Below are 18,040 nucleotides of genomic sequence, written 5' to 3' on the forward strand. Positions count from 1 at the left end.
TACAGATAATAATAATTTAATTAACAGTGTACCATGCTCTAAATATTTGAGATCAATAATTTTAAAATAAAATATCAACAATTATTATTTGATTATAAATCGTTATTTTATGGGGTGACGGGTGAATATTTCAATATCAGGCTCATAAAAAATAATTGTGTTATTACGTTTAACTTAAAATTCCTACCCGTTTCGATTAGATCCTATGTGTGGCAATTGGCAACCAGTACCTATCTTGATATATCCACACTTGGGTATGACGTACGAATGTACTCGGTTGATATAATTTTTGTAATTGCACTAATTTGTACATAAATTCCTTTTAGGAGTAAACTTTGAATTGACTTACCGACCGGTTGAAAACGGTGAAAAAGTTGTGATTTTTTTTGCCATTGCATATAACATGTTACTAAATATTAAATAGTACTATTCCACATTTCCACGCTCAAAGCGCAAAAAAACAATTAGCATTAATTGAAAATACTAATATGTGTTCTATCTTCAATTAATTCCAACTATTGTCAAGAATTTGAGTCTCCAGAACCTTAACATCAGTTTACAATCTTTACTGTTTATTTTTTCACCGCCGTCTTTGCCGTCGAAAACGTTTCGTACGGCGTAACTGAATGCACATCTGACATATCTAATAATATATTTGTTCGTGTTATTGATCTTTGGTACGAGTATAGAAGCGACGTTCGTTTTAAATTAATATGGAAATTGTGACCGGAATACGATATAAATAAAACACGGTGTAGCGTTGAAAGATGGGTTTAGAGACCTTATGGTCTCGGATGTATTATGGTTTTAGTTAAAATTTGGATATTAATTTGCCATGCATCGTCTAGGTTTCTGATTATTTTTTTATTACATTGTGATCATTGATGGCGGGATTACACATCACGACACTTGACGGTTATCTCAATATTTGATATTTAAAAAAGTGATTAAAATCGGATCGGAATTTATTTTTGGCAGACACCACGAACCACCACCGATAGGACCTCGACAGTGTTGTCGTGGTCGTCGATACATATATCGTGCGTGCAGACGGCGATTGAATTAGTCGACGCGGACTAGTCGCCGTCGTCGGTTTAACCATTACCGCAGTCGTCGTCATTAGCGGTATACCGGGGAGCGGGTATAATACATACAACATCACGTACATACCATAATAATATTATAATATGTAATACCATTGACGTGTATATAATAGTAATAATAATAATAATAATAATAATAATATAATAACGGACCGCGACACGACGGCGAAGGAAGGGTGTGCGCGCCGGCTGGTCGCGGGGCGGGTGGTCGGGGGAGGTCGCGTGTGGCTTTGGCAGCGGAGCTCGCGGGCCACGGTGGCTTAGCTGCAGCGTCGTCGTTGGAGGTGGTCGCCGGCGGTTTGGGGACGGCGGCGCGCGCGGTACGTAATGACGAGATGGGTGTTTGCGCGTGTGTGAGTGTACGAGTGTGACCGACTGCGGGACATTGATACACACGGCGGCGGCCGGGGTCGCGACGATAGAGTCAGGGGCGGCGGCGGCGGTGGGGATGGGGGGGGCCCGATCGGTGTACGAAAACGAAGAAGAATCGGTGGAAAAACAACACACGGGCAGCGCCGGTCGCACGCACGCACGCCGCGCGCGCACACCAACACAAACCCGCGCGCACACACACGACGGTCTCGCGCATTAATAAGCGTATAATACGCACACACACACGCAAACTCGCGCGCGACGCGCCATATTGAATCCGACGTCCGCGTTTGTGTGTGTGTGCGCGCGTTAATTTTCGCGTATCCGGCCATTACCGGATTACCCGAGCTCGCCGAGTGTGTGTGTGTGACGTGCTACGACTCCGGCTCGACGTTTTAATTATTTTTTTCACCGTCGAACCGTCGGGGAAGTCGATCTCTCGGCAGACCCGCCGATATTTCCGCCGTCCGATCTCGCGTCGCCAAACATCGCCGTGTTTCAAGTGGAACGCGCGACTACCGTCGCCGTACACTGTTGCTCCGTGCCGGGGAGCGTTGTTCCCGTAAACGACGGTCGCCGATCAATCGCGGGCGTTCGACACCGCCGCCGTCACGTTTACCTGTTTACGCGGAGTGTATAAACAACAAAAAACGATAGTTAAATATATCTCGGGACATCGCCGCAGGACCGAGGGACCGCCGTCCGCCGATCCCTTATTTTTCGTTTCGCCGCGACCCCCTCGCCCCCCGGCAGGGGACGCCGTCGTCCGGATGACCGTGGCTTTTTCGGCTTCGCGGTCCGCGCGACGCTCGCGATCCGTTGCTGTTGCTGCTGTTGCTCGTGCCGTAGTCGTCGCGCCACAACGGCGCGATGGCCGATGACGACCGCCGGGCCGCCGCTACTGCAACAATAATAACGAGTACGTTGTCGACGACGATGCCGCTGCCGCTGTTATCACGACCCGTCGTTACAGTGTTGTTGTGATGTCGGAATCACATTTTGCCGTGTAGCCGACAGCCGTCGCCGTAGCCGGACACAACGGACCGAAAAACGGATTACGCCGATTACGGATAATATTGTTATTATTATTATTATTACACCGTCGTCGTCTTTTGTTTCCATCGCCGTCTCCGCCACCGCCGCCGCCGCCGCCGTCGTCGTCGTCGCCGATCGACGACTTACTGCGTAAGTATGTTGTTGTCGTCGTTGTTGTTATTGTTATTGTTATTGTTGTTATTGCTTATTATTGTTATTGTTTTCGTTGTATTCTGCAAAAACCGAAATCGTTAGATATTTTCATTGCGTTTTTGTCAATATTTATTATTCGTTCGCGTGTGTGTGTATGTGTGTGTGTGTGTGTGTGCGTGCGTGCGTGCGTGCGTGTGTGGTAAAAAAACTTGACGGCGAAAAGTCTTGTACCTGCGTCATGGCCGCCGCCGCGTTTGTCGTTTTCCCGTCACCTTGACACGAATACACTATACACATTGCACGTTTTGCCCAAACGATGGTCCTGTCGCCGAATAATTTCGACTGCAATCGAATCGTGTGTTAATAATATGTAACACAACCTCGTTCGTGGACCATAAGTTTTTTCCTTCTGGGTTTACTCGCACTTCTTTAGCTGGCCGACCGGCCGTAGACCGTCTCCAAGTTTCCGATCACACACACATACGTCTTCGCCAGTCATTATCTCCTCTCTGGGCTGTTGTCCATATGGTATGTCGTCATCTATTTCAGTTATGCACGGTCAAAAACTCAAAATCTTCCGACTGATTACTAAGAGATCAGACCGAAAAGATATTGGTCTTCACGTTTACCCCATGATGCACAGACAAGAACTGCATTTTAAAACGATTTCATTTGGTGCTTTAAACGTTATATTGAAAGTTATTAGTCTATGACTATTTGATTAGAGATAACTACTTCCATCGCTGAATCAAAACTTGTAAAATGTAATGTTAAATGATAAATCTTGGCATTAGTTAACCAATTGCATCTTTAGAAACTGATGAATATTTAGTATGTAAACCAATTTTAATTTAAAATTATTTTGTCTAATAACTATAGGTCATAAAAATGAAGGTATTTATATTTTTTTTTTTTATCCATACTTTTGAAGATAACATACTTAAATTAAATCAAGGTTTTTATAGTTGTTATAGGCCCATTGTGCACTAAAGTTTCTTATCAAAAGTTTAACTTAAAAGCTCTGCTATCAATCTCTGTTGATGTTGTGGTTAGTAAGATACTTGCCTAATTGCAATTACTTTACTTCCTGGTGTATTTTATTGTTTGTATTAAGTTTCTTCTATTTTGTATGCCCATCTGTCAAGTAGCTTATACCTACCTATTAGACATAACTATTTAGTTAATCAACATAATTTGTATCATATCATTTATTTTCAATTATTTATAATCAATGTCTTGTATATTTATGTATTTATTATTTTGAATCCATTTTTATAATTAATTATTTAAATAAGTTTGTTATAAATGCTTGCCTACATGGCTACATGGACTTTTATACATATACCTTTATTGGGTGTAAGTTAGATAGTGATTATTCTATTTATTTTTTATTATTCAATAAAAGTTAGGATCGTGGATAGGTATTATTTTGTATTTATCAAAATATATGTTAGATATGAACAAAGGAAAATAATTTTGGTATCTAAATTCCTATTGTTAGTAACTTACAGCTATGCATTTCATATGAAATGAATATTATATGTAACTCTTTTGGAAGATAATTAACTTCTAAGTTGAACCGTTTTTGCATTGGTAACTAATTATTTTTAATATTTAAACTGATTTTGTATTGTATATGTACTCTGTAAACTTTTTTTCTTTACACACAACAGACATTTTACTTAACATTGAAATATTTAATTCAGTTAGGCTTCTTTTACTTGAGTTTTTGTTAATATATTTTTAATAGATATAACTAGTAATACTTTGTGAAAAAGTATTGTTGTTTATTGATGAACAGTATAGTTTAATTGTGACTCTTATTCAATTAATAACAATTATGGAGTATATATCGTATATATCAGTACTAAATACTGTCATTGGCACGTAAATATGCTTAAACTAAAAACAATTTTTAATTGCTTCTGTATAAAACCATGTTACTTCTTTTGTACATGCTGTTTTTTTTTATTCAGTACTTACTGTCTAAATCACTAGCTGAACAAAATAATTATTGTCTTTCATGGACCTATAAGCATAATACAATTATTAATATGTGCATTCATTAATAGGTACTGTCTAACTCATAATTTGAAAGAAAACAATTTGAAAAATGGTAGGAATATGTATATTTAAGTATGAAGTAGATAAACCTACCTATTATTAGTTCTATAATACTATGGGATTAATTAACAGAATTTCCCAAACAAAGAATTTGATTTTTAGCTTAAAATTAGAATAAAGTAGGTATGTGATTAGTTATTGAAGTAGGTTACTACCTATTTTAAGAAATTATTGGTTCATTAATAATTACATTAGGTATATGTATTATATAATATTATAGTCTATAAGTTCAGGTTAATTTTATTAAATAGTTTCAGATTAATAACTCATATTAAAGAAATAGGTACTTAATCAGTATTATAGTCAACTATTCAATCAACTCAATGTACATAATTTATATGTATTCATTATGTATTAATGCAATTTATTATTAAGAAAGACCTAGACTAATAAATTTAATTTTTTTATTAAATGTTTTAGATAATGGCATCTCAAATGGAAATTGATGACGATGTCGTCGATTTAAGTATATCAAGGTAATTAAAAAAAAAAACATAGTATTTTATATTTTTTTTAACTAACAAGGTACAGATAATTTATTATATATGTTATAATACCTATATAATTAAAAGTAACATAAAAAAATAACCATATATTGGGGTATATAATAATGAATTAACACTTACAATTTTATTTATTTCTGTTGTTTTCTAAGTACATATTTACTATAATTAGTAAATATATGTAATATAAGATATTGCATACACCATTTATAGTTTTTAAAACTTAATTTTTATTCAACTGCAAGTTCTAATTAAAATATGATAGTATGATTCAGATATATTTATCAATTTAATACAATTGATGTTAACAAGTATACATTACATCTAGAACATTCTTTATTTCTAATATTATATTAATGTTTATAGTGCAATATATATTTAAATTTCATTTTTATCTGCTTAACACTTTCAATTAAAAAATAAAACTAAAGAACTACTCTAAACTTTTATCTATATTACCTATTTTTATTTTTACTTTTCATGTTTAGCAGTCGTACAAGTCAATCATTAAGAGATGAACCTCTTTCTTTAAAATGTAATCAGCCAGATGAAGCTCATATCCATATGAATGGACATTTGGTTAATGGTTTCACAACAACTGGCAATGATTCTTCAGAGGAAAGTGATGATGATATGCCACTTGAACTTCCACCATCCCCTAAGGTATAACATTTTAGTAAAATTATTTATTTTAATTAACATATTAATTTAAAACAATTTATAGGATTTTACACCGCCTGAAGAGGTGAATGAAAGAGAAAAACTTGTCAGAGTTTTAAAGGAAAATCTTCGAACAGAAGAAATGACATTGGTGCTGTTGAAGAAATTGCAACAATCTCAACAAATTAACCAAATTGCTCAGAGTGTTACCATCACGCCTCAAGCAGCTCATACTAAAGATCATTCTAATTTGTTGTCATCCCAATTGCCGACTGGGAAGTCAGCTCAACCACCAATGCCTCATGTACCTCATCATGCGAAACCACCACCACCCCCGTTAAATCGCTTGGTAAATTTAAACATATTTGATGTTGTAATACATTTTTTTCAACTAACAATTTTTTTATAGCCATCATCGTCAAGATCTAATGCCCATCAATCTCACCAGTCTATGTCTTCAAATCCCTTGATGGGTTCAAGTAGATTACCTCCTTCTAATGGACTACAAAATTTACCGAGGTCATCCAATGGTCGATCATCACATTCTGCACATTCTGCACATTCAACACATTCATCACCTTCAATTACACTTGAACGAGTAATGAAAGACCACCATTCCTCCAATGCTTCCCAATCGGTACATACATCAAAGAAAAAAAAACTATTTATATATTTATATTTATAATAATTTTAATTATTTCTAGGAACGTTTGAGAAATGATGATGGTCAAACACCTGCTCAGAGACAAGCTGCTGCTAAATTGGCTCTTAGAAAACAATTGGAGAAAACATTATTACAAGTAATTAGTTTAATTTAACTTGTAATTTCATCTTGCAGAATTTTAATATGTATTTTATTGAAACAATTAGATTCCACCACCCAAACCTCCGCCACCTGAAATGCATTTTATTCCAAATCCATCAAACACAGAATTTATTTACTTACTGGGATTGGAACATGTGGTTGATTTCATAACAAATGGTGAAATGATCGAAGCCAGTATACCTAAAGACCCATATAAGTGTTCACAATGTGATTCAAACTTTACACCAGTTTGGAAATTGGAAAAACCTTCCAGAAGTACGTGTTTTATTAAGTGTAAAATGTATGTTAAAAAAAGTAATAATACAATTGTTTTATTCATTTGCAGATAAAGAATCTAAAATAATATGTGAATTGTGCGTCACCAGCAATGTAAAGAAATCTCTCAAAGCAGAACATACAAATCGACTGAAGACTGCGTTTGTGAAAGCTCTTCAACAGGAGCAAGAAATAGAACAAAGGTTGGCTCAAGCATCGCCGCCATCTTCAGTTTCCCCAGCACCAGTTCATCCAATTCATATAAATCCACCAATGCCGTCCGTGCCCAAGCCAGCGCCTGCACCAAAACGTAACCCCAACACCTCCACAACCACACAAAATGCATCCTTCGGATCCGACAGGCGGTAAATTTAATGCCGCAGCTGCAGCTCACCTTGCCCTTCAACAACAAATGCTCAGAGGGTTATCACCCTCATCCAGCTGCTGCCATGTTGCAGTTTGCACCACTTCTGTATCCATACCAACTTGCCATGGCGCAAGCTAGTGGGAAGAATTCGGCTGCTGCGGTAGCCGCAAACCTTGCTGAACTACAAAGGCAGGCAGTTGATTTGCAACGACAGTATTTAATGGAGATGATGCCCCAACAAGGCCAGTCACGGTCTGCATCACAAACACCCACGTCTGCACACAATTGGAAATCATGATCCCAATAATTTATGTATACTAAAATGCGCATTCTATTGGTTTTCTAGTGGCGTGAAACTGTCAACATTATTATTATATATAATTGCACCAGGGATGTCTGTGCAGACGTTTTGTACTTGCACATTAAACGTGTTACATGTTTACTTGGACAGATCTTTATAGCTATCAAGGTTGCTGGTTATCAATCGATGCATTCCAACACGTTAGCATAAATACTACGTGAATTATTTAGCTGTTGTGCCGTATCAACATCATTGTTATTTTAAAACTAGTAAAATGCATAGCATATAAATGGCACAACACGTGTAGTAATTGCTTTCTACAGTCAATGTGTTGTGTATGATATTATATCCAAGAAAAGGATATTTTGAAGTAAAAAAACAATAATATACCGACAAGTCTGTACATGTACACTTTATTAACTCATCATTACTACTCAGTCATTGTGCCGGACTCAACTTTATTATTATTATTTTTTTTATATTTTAACTTTCAATTATTATTAGTTATTATTATTATTATTATTATTATTATTATTACGTTTTGGAGTAAACATTTGTAACAATGCGTTTGTGTTTGTACAAATATTGTACAAAATCACCTTGTATCAAACCTATTGTTTATATTGTTCAATTATTTTGTAAATAGTCCAAGTATAAAATTAACCATATATGAAATCTATGAAAATTTTAAAATTGTATAAACAAGAGCCATGTTATTAATGTGTCTGATCCAATATTTTCATTGGTTTCATAATATTTTATTGATAATTTTTTTTGTATGGAACCATTTCTTTTTTTATGAATGTATGTATGAATAATGTCTGAATGTATTTTTACTCATATAATAAAACCGTTGTATGTTTTTTTTTTTTTTTTTTTAGTCAATTATGTTCCCATTTTGTTTTTACCTGGATCTTGTAAATAATAAACCGATGGAATATTAGTTGTGCAAATTAATTTTTTAAAATAAATATAATATTTACATCTTATATTTTAAATGTTGACCAACACAATGATAAATATATTTATTTCTATTTCTATTCCCGTTTTTTTTTTTTTTTTGTTATCTTTGTATAATTTTTAAGTATAGTAATTCAACAAGAAATTTTTTTACCTCTAATTAATTTTGAATAATACTTCTTATTCATTATTGTCACTTAATTTGTGTGATGTAGATTATATGTTTTCTTGATTTTAATAATATGTGATCAAATTGACATACTTAAAAAAGAGAATCGGTTACTACTCAACACTCTCCAATAAAAATTTCCATTACATATATAATTTTATATTATTACCATATTGAATACTGATATATAGTATAGGTCTACTTACTTTATGTAACTTCATGTTTCGAGTAATATTTTTACTTTTTAATTTTTAATTTTTCATACTCGTTCAAGTTTTCAGTTAATTATTGTATTTTTGAATGACTAATGTTTGAAAATTTTATCTTCTTAAACTATATTATGTTTATGTAGTATGTACTGTAACTGTATTATTATTTAGTGGGCTCAAATGCTCAGTGCTCATAAATATTTATATTTTATTATATCTATTTGTATTACATGAAATGTGATAAATCGGCCACTAGTTTTTACTCGTCAGTCGTCACTTGTCGAAGGATTTTGATTTCAATACCTGCATCAGCATTTTTAAATCAACTGCTTAACAATAAGTCATTGGCAAAAAAAAGATTTGCATCACATACCCACGTATAGGTACAGACGTACAGTAGAACAGCGACGCGAGACCGAGATAATTAGATAAATCATTGTTCTAACAGTTGAAACGTGATGAATGGGGTATGGAGAAAGTATTTAAGTGTTGTATAAAAAGGTACAATTTAGGTACTATAATTTATTATAGTTTATATAAGAATTTAGATGATTATTATTAATTTATTGGGTAAAAGGTAACAGATAAAGTAATTTTATAAACGCAAATAATAATGTCAATATCGATGTAGGTTCAGTTGATTATTATTAGAGCTAAGATTTATGCATTAGCGACATTAGCGTGTTTTATTTTTCGAACTTCTGAATTATTCTGCTTTTGTTTATTATGTCCAAATATCACGTCACGTTGAAGCAAATAGTGGTTATTTTATTTTGCATATTATTATAGCACATTTTAACTACATAAATAAAATGCACGTTTTGTGGTACTTACCTATGTTTTAAACAGTGGCAACATGCATTGCCATCACTGTTGGCGACGAAAAAGAAAATAATATTATCTATTAAAAAAATACCCGTTTATTTAATTTATTATACATATAGGTTTGTTTATGTTAGGTATTGAACAAATATCTACAGGAATAGTAGTTGTGTGGCCCAAGAATTAATTATTATTATTTGCAACTTTGAGCATACGATGCAGTGTGATTATGCCCATATGAAGTTTTGTGACTAGGAATATAGAATTATTATTTATTAGGATTGATTTTTGAAGAATGATAAGGGACTAAAGAGTATAGAGACGAAGAATTCGGGAACATCCAGGGAACCATTAAGAATTGAGTTTAAGTCTGTTAAATCGCGACGAAAAGCGAGACTAGAATATTTAGGACTTGTCTAATGTTGGAATAATCGTGAGGTTCGTGAGATTCATTTTAAAAACAATTAAGTTTGAAAATGTATTTTGAATATATTAAATTTAATAAAGTTTATGATTAATAATAAATAATAAATTTAGACGAGCTTAAAAATAATCTTACCACTAGCGACACGCGTAGAAGTGATAAACATACTTACATACTATAGAGTACCCAAGGTGGATATATATCCACCTGGCACCTTGAGATTTTGAGAGTACCTATACTGAGTATACATCAACAAAAAGGAAGGTATGAATGTGTTAAATTAGAATTCGACGATAATTCGTTGTATAGTAACGATATTAAAATGTTCTAAGCAAAAACAGTTAAACTTTTTGATAACCATCAAGTTTACCAATTTTACAAGTATTTGTTATTTTGTTTTGTATTACCCAATTATTTAAAAAAAAGTATTCTTCAAAGTTTTTGATTTTCATTAAACAAAATTACCTAGATTAAATTTGCTATAAGTAACAGCCATTGAAGTTGATGATCATTAAAATTTATATACTCCTATGTAGATACGTATAATAAATTATTTGATAAAATATATTTATGATGACACAGCAGACTGCAAAATCGTTCAGATCATATAACAGTAATAAACTAATAACGATATAGTTTATGACTATAAATATTATTAATATTAATAATAATGATAAATGATAATATAAACAATAAACACACCTACTTAGGCACCTACCTATATACGGAATAATAAATAATATCGTAACGTGACTTTTTTTGTATTCTCAACAGACAGTTTGATTATAGTCAACATGCAAACTTTATGTTTTAACATTCAATTTAAAGCGATTCCAATGTTAACAGTCATATATTTGTTGAACAAATTGGTAAGAACCTATTGGTTCTAGACTTCTGGTCGAGTCAACCAAATAATAATAATATTTTTTTTCTACTCGTCTGATCCCAGCAATCATGACGTTTTCACTTGCATTATACTTTTTTTTATTTAATATTAAGTAATTTTCGAATTGAATTAATTTCATAATTTTATTAAATAGTTTTGTGTTTTTTAAATAAAATACTATACGATATTTAATACAAATTACAATATCAAGAAGTTTTCAAAAAATATTTATATTCATCAATTCATCATTATAATCATTATATTATAGGTAATTTAGGTAATATTATTGTCCTTGAAAACTTTTAATATTCTATAAATCGTAAACAATTTAAATTTACCAGGATCACGAGTGCATATTGTGTGAGATTCACGTGTATCGATAAATCGATTTATTTGATTATCGCGTGTGGTTGAGTATAGATGTATAATATGTAGGTATGTTGGTATGTATGTGTATGTATGATGTTATATAATTATACATAACCCTGTAGGTATCTTCATATTATATTTATTAAAAACTACATACATAATACATAAATACATACTTACATAGTTACATGTACCTACCTACATGTGTGTATTTGTTTTCAATATATTATACATAATATGTCACAAATATTAGAAACATCATTTATAATATTATATAATAATGTATTACATTAAACGAATATTTTTCAATAACTTTTATTGAGTCAAAAATATCGAAACGTAAATATTATTATGTTATTACTTATTACCTATATGGGATTAGTGTACCGAACCTTGTGCCAAATAATTCCAAAGTCGGCTGTCGAGTGTATTATTTTATATCTGTTCAATATATATTATTTTGTAATTCTGTTATATATAAATCATTATTTATGGTGGATTTGTTTTTATTTACAATTTTTAATTGGAAGGTTCGACGATAAAAATCATTACCTATTAGTTAAGCGGCTGTTAGGTAAATCATATCATAATCCCTTGAAAGTTGAAATATTTCACTTTACATATCAACTATTGAGTGTGGGTGTACTCGTATTAATCGTATTATATTGTTTACATTGTTGTAGTCACGATTTAAGATAATATATTAGTTAAGAGGACGTTATACCCGCATGTGTTGTCTTTTTCTTACTAATGTAGATCATAGCAAATTTTCGTTCAGCAGAACACATTTTGTGATGTTAGCTTTGATATTAGAGTAAATTTACCTATTATCAAATTTAATGGTAATAATGTTATTTAGGGCATTTCATAGGATTTTATTGATATCTTAATTTTTAAGCGAGTTTTGGTTATGTAAAATAACAGAGCATTTTTTTAAAGCTTAATGTATAACACCGATTATGGACTCTACGGTTACAATAATTAGCATCCAAGCGCCATTAACATATAGTTAAATATTTATTATTATGACTTTTGTAACATCACAAAACCAGTTCAACGGTTAACGGTATGTTGATTGAACATGATTTGTAAATCATCTATTTCTTCTATTATTATCTCCGATACAAACCTATTGGGATATTAAATTATCGGCTAACTAAAATTAATTTCTAATATTGTATAGATAAACTATTGAAATTTATAGCTATAACTCACTTGAAAGTATCAAATAAAGCCTAAGATATTCCCTATATAATCTAGATGATATTCTTATTTCTTATTTTTCAGTTTAATCATAGGTAAATTTACTTTAATATTAAAGCTAATATCAGCATAAAATGGGTTCTGATGAATGCAAATTGTCTATGTTATACGTTATTATGACAGAGACAACACACGCAGGTGAGGCGGGGCGTCTTAAGAATAATTATTTTCAAACAATGATTATAATTAATTACTAACCGAATGCTGAATAGAACCTTCATTTAATATTTGTTCAATAATAATATCTTTTAATTTAAAATGATGAGCACATACCTGAGACTTTTTACTTAATAATGCCAATTTTTTTTCCCATGTATTTTGATTATTTCGAAGGACACCAAATGTACTGGTCTGTCATAACACTCGTAACATAATATATTGGATACCATCGCATCGTTAATATCAAATGAATAAAACTAAAAATTAGATTTTCAAATAATTTTCAATTAAATTTATTATAATAATAGGAAAATATAGTAAGTATCATAACTAATAATAAATTATAAACCAATGGTTTAAAACCATACACAAATTTGGCGCCAAAATATGTATTTAACATTTCATATAATACATACACTGAGAGCGCTAGTTGTAATTATTTTTATGCTGAACAGCTGACGATTGGTAATAAACGGCAAGCTTTACTCTGGGGACCGATTTATTGGCAATTCCTGTACGGCATTGGGTAACCTGTGTATCTTGAATCGTGGTTGTAAGTAAAGCAATATATATATGTATAATTTTTTTTATTGGAAAAAACAAGACCCTTGGCAACACAGGCCATTGGGTTGAAAGATAATTTAATTAATGACATGATGTTTATAATAAACAATACAACGCTAAATTATGCTGGTTAATTATTTAAACAGTATAAACTATAAAATATAAACACTCATTATCTCGAAACGTATTAACGTTTTGCATAATTTATATATTTTTTTTTTTACATAATTTACAGTCACATTATCAGACAAAATTTTTAAGTATAAATTACCTATATTATGGTATAATATTACTATTAGCTCGTCGTTTTGACAAAATCGCAAAATAGTAAAACCCCCACGAAGGTTTGCAAAAGAAACCGTGACCTTTGCAGCCTAGAATGACATCGCTGAAACGGTATTGCTGCATTCGTATTTTAATGTGATAAATATTATTTGGTAGGTATACCGGGCGTGTACCAGTTGCCCTCAAAAGTACCTTTTTTTTATACCAAATCCCCACAACTACCTAGAGCAAAATGCATCAGTTTCCCTCAACTAAATGTACCAGTTGCCCTCACGTGTTAATATATACACGATTACAATATATAGCCCGTAAAATAGGGGAGGTAAATATACAAACAATAAATAAAATTATTTATAAAAATAATGTAAAATAGTATAAAATGATAGAATCAAATTTTGATATTTGCAATTATGTATATGATGTTGTATTTTGTAATGAATAATAAATATAATATAGTATACAAATAATATGGATAAAATGAAAATCGTATTAATAATCTTGGCCTACTACTCGGTGCAAAGCGAGGATTTTACCAAAACGCGTCTAAGTTATTATATTAATTTTATACTATTTTTTTGTTAACAAATTATCACACTGATTGCCACATAATTAAAATATTTATTATTTCATTGACTATTGTATTCATATTATCTTGTTAGTAATTATTACAAAATACAATATTAGGTAGAGGTATATACATAATTCCAAGCATATGAATTTTTTTTCTTTCATTTTATACTATTTTACATTATTTTTATTTATTGTTCGTATATTTACCTCCCCTATTTTACGGGCTATATATATTTGTAATCGTGTATAATATATTAACACGTGAGGGCAACCGGTACATTCTGCAGTTGGGGGCAACTGGTATATATTTAAAATCCCGATAACAGCCGTCGAGGGCGACTGGTCAACACCCGGTATACCATCATACACGACACCGATAAATCACTCGAGCCATTATAGATAACTATAATATTATGCTATTATATAGGTATAGTACCTCGTACGTAGGCCTTGTGTACAAAACGACAATCTTAATACCCTCACAAGACGATATTATACGATCAGTGTAATCCCGATTACCGCGGCTTAACCGAGCAAAAAACTAAGATCACTATAATAGACAATAGCCGTCTACGCCGCCACGGAGTGCTTATCCCCAATTTGTTTACCGACAGTTGTTTGTATTGTGTCTGATATAGTAATATATTATTGTATCTGAATAGACGTTAAGTACTATACTATTAATTTTTATTACTTCTCCGACACAGATAATACAGGCACCCGTGTGTGTACGTGGTTTATGACTTACGAATATTAATAATGTTTAACAGGTACCTATCTATAAACACAATAATCCTTATCTTTGTAGCAATAATGATAACGTCTTTGATCGTTTTTATTTGTAAACAAAATCGTAAAGTACAATATAAATAGATAATGTTTTATAACCACTAACCACTGTACTTCGTGAAGGTACACTAAATTGCACATGTGTAAATACGTACGTAATTAACAGGTCGGCCGTAGGCGCAACACGCCAATTGGCAACTCCTGTACGGAAAGCCTTACAGTAGTACCTATATTACTTATATATTTTTATTAAATTATGTTTTAACTATAATAAATCGTTATCGTACTTAAATAATGAAATATATGATTAGCTTTATGTCTATAACTATTATTTCGGTCAATCGCGTTCAAAATTTAATAATACATTTTACATTTCACGAATATTTGTTTGGTTTGATATTTATTATTAATTGCAAGTATACTTAGTTTACTATTCCCATCCTTTACTAGCTTATTTCCATTTATTTTATAAATGTATAACCAAGTAACAGTACCTATAACAGTTTAAGACGACTTAAGGTAATTATTTAAAAGTTAATCAGTAATCACAATTAATATTGAAAAATATTAAAGCGTTAAGCACTGTTCGACTTACCAAGTACAGTGCTACACTGCTCCATCGCTATAGGAAAAATGCACGGAATATATATTCTAAATATAAAATATAATATACGTCAGTACGTTATTTAGTTTATTTTTGTAAATTTTAAATGTTTGTTTATACATTATATTTTTATATAAGTACGATATATTAAACAGTGTTGTGATATTTATTATTTAAATAACAATAAATTATAAATATAATACTGGGCATCATAGATAGGCAATTAAACGTACACCATCGTCGTCTGTCCATTTTCTGGTTGACTTCTACGAGTTGTACCACAATAATTTTAATTACGAGATTCCAAACATGTTTTTACATTGATGGTGCAATCATAAAAATACATTAAAATATATGAGTATGAATATTTTATTGAATGTTATAATTTGGATACGAATTTCTATAAATAAATCAACTTGCAAAATAATAAATATTTAATAATTATTTTACGCTGTTGATGTGTATTTACATAAACGTGGAAGAATAGAAATTGAAGAAATTCGCAGATATGGATATTATATAATGTTAAAATACCATAAATTAATCAATGATTAGTGAGAACAAAATATATGAATGAATATATAATATTTGCCTGTGTACATTTTCCAACACTACTGTTCTATTGCGATAAATAACTATACCTACTAAAGTTATACTCGTGTCCGGAATAATATTTAAACATCATTAACACATGGATGATGCAAATTTTACTTGGTTAGATTTTTCTTGGTAAAATTTGTATACCACAAGACTGTATTATTATATCAAGGTATAGTGTTCTGTATTTTTATCTAACATTAATCATTGTTCTATTTTTTAAGCTTAAAATATAAAATCTTATTACTATTAGATCTTATTACTTCTAAAATAATGTCTGTGAAAAAAAAATACATATCTAGTAATACGAGTATTAGCTGAGAGAAAAATGTTCTTACGTTGTGACTATACAATTAATTAACTGGATAGTAATAAATTGCTTACGTAACAGCAAAATATTCAACTCGTTAAGTTGGAAGTTACTTTAAAAAAATAACTCGTTGCATATAACTTGTTTAAAAGTAACTATAGCTTTAAATTTGTAATTCATTAGTGCTAAGCCTTATTATTTATTATGTATTTATACTCATAATTTACTATCTTTATATAAACGGCATAATGCATATATCACTCGTCTTGATTTATACTTAAGTTTTTATTTTTTTTCCAAATATACTCGTCACTTTTTCAATAAATTGGCTATTAATATAGTGATAAGTCTCATGCCGTCATATTAGTCTGAGCAAATACCTTATAATAATGTTTTATATTTCCTTCGCGTGTCACGAGACGTTGTTCTCGAAAATATATGACTCCCTAACAAAATATAGAACCTATATAAAATATATAAGATATCATATTACTTGAATAGTGTTTATAATATATATATATATTACTCGTCAATGTCATTTCTCGTTCGTTTTATGACTTTTCTAGTTTTAATGTTTTATATCGTAATGTAATACGCTTGTGATATATATACATCTCAAACGATAGTAGATGATAAATTAATGTAATTTGTGATTACCTCTAAAAGATATACTAATATCCCACTATAATACTACGTTCATTTAATTAGCTTATTATTAAATAGAATGATCTTAACATGTTTAATTCCGTTTATTTCTGAAAATATTGAGTTTAGTTTATATTTTTCAACTTTTATACTCTGTGATGATATAAATATTCAGTATATCATTTATATCTATAATAATCAAACTACAGACAATTTTTCCGCTTTCTATATAATAAAATTCATTAGTAGAGTAACTTAAGAAAATCTATGTTTTGTACTGGTTTTACAGTTATATCTATGTTTTTTTTATTGGTACTATTTCCGTATACAGTAACTTTTTTTTTTTTATATGATATTTTTGATATTTTCATATAGTATCTAAGTTAACTGTGTGGTCTATATGGACAATAAATATAAGTTTGTAACTAGAGAGCCTAGATAATAATATTATCTAGGCTCTTTAATAGTCGTAACCATATCAACTATAATTTTATATTTTAAAATAGTTGTGTTAAAATTTCTTAATACGTATTAGTAAAATCACGGTATATTATAGTATAATATACCGCGAGTAAAATAAAAGACTATATTAAATACATATAAGTATATAAAGTATAATAAGCATCAACTATTCTTTTTGCCAATCATTTTGATTAAAAATATTAATAACACCCTTTTAAGTTGGTTTCCCGGTTGGCTCTTATATCTTAATTATT

At 31.0% G+C, this 18,040-nt stretch overlaps 1 protein-coding gene across 1 annotated transcript; it reads left to right on the forward strand.

The window, feature by feature from the left end:
• The first annotated feature begins 2,735 nt into the window (after positions 1 to 2,735).
• On the forward strand, positions 2,736 to 8,739 carry LOC132928697 (transcriptional repressor p66-alpha-like). Its single transcript, XM_060993544.1, is given in 10 exon segments — positions 2,736 to 3,191; positions 5,208 to 5,263; positions 5,779 to 5,953; positions 6,015 to 6,299; positions 6,360 to 6,587; positions 6,655 to 6,750; positions 6,821 to 7,031; positions 7,102 to 7,346; positions 7,348 to 7,461; positions 7,463 to 8,739. Coding segments are annotated over 10 exon segments (1,647 nt in total). The 5' UTR covers positions 2,736 to 3,188; the 3' UTR covers positions 7,697 to 8,739.
• Positions 8,740 to 18,040: the final 9,301 nt, after the last annotated feature.

The sequence above is a fragment of the Rhopalosiphum padi genome, chromosome 4 (assembly GCF_020882245.1).
Source record: "Rhopalosiphum padi isolate XX-2018 chromosome 4, ASM2088224v1, whole genome shotgun sequence".
Taxonomy (NCBI): Eukaryota; Metazoa; Arthropoda; class Insecta; order Hemiptera; family Aphididae; genus Rhopalosiphum; species Rhopalosiphum padi.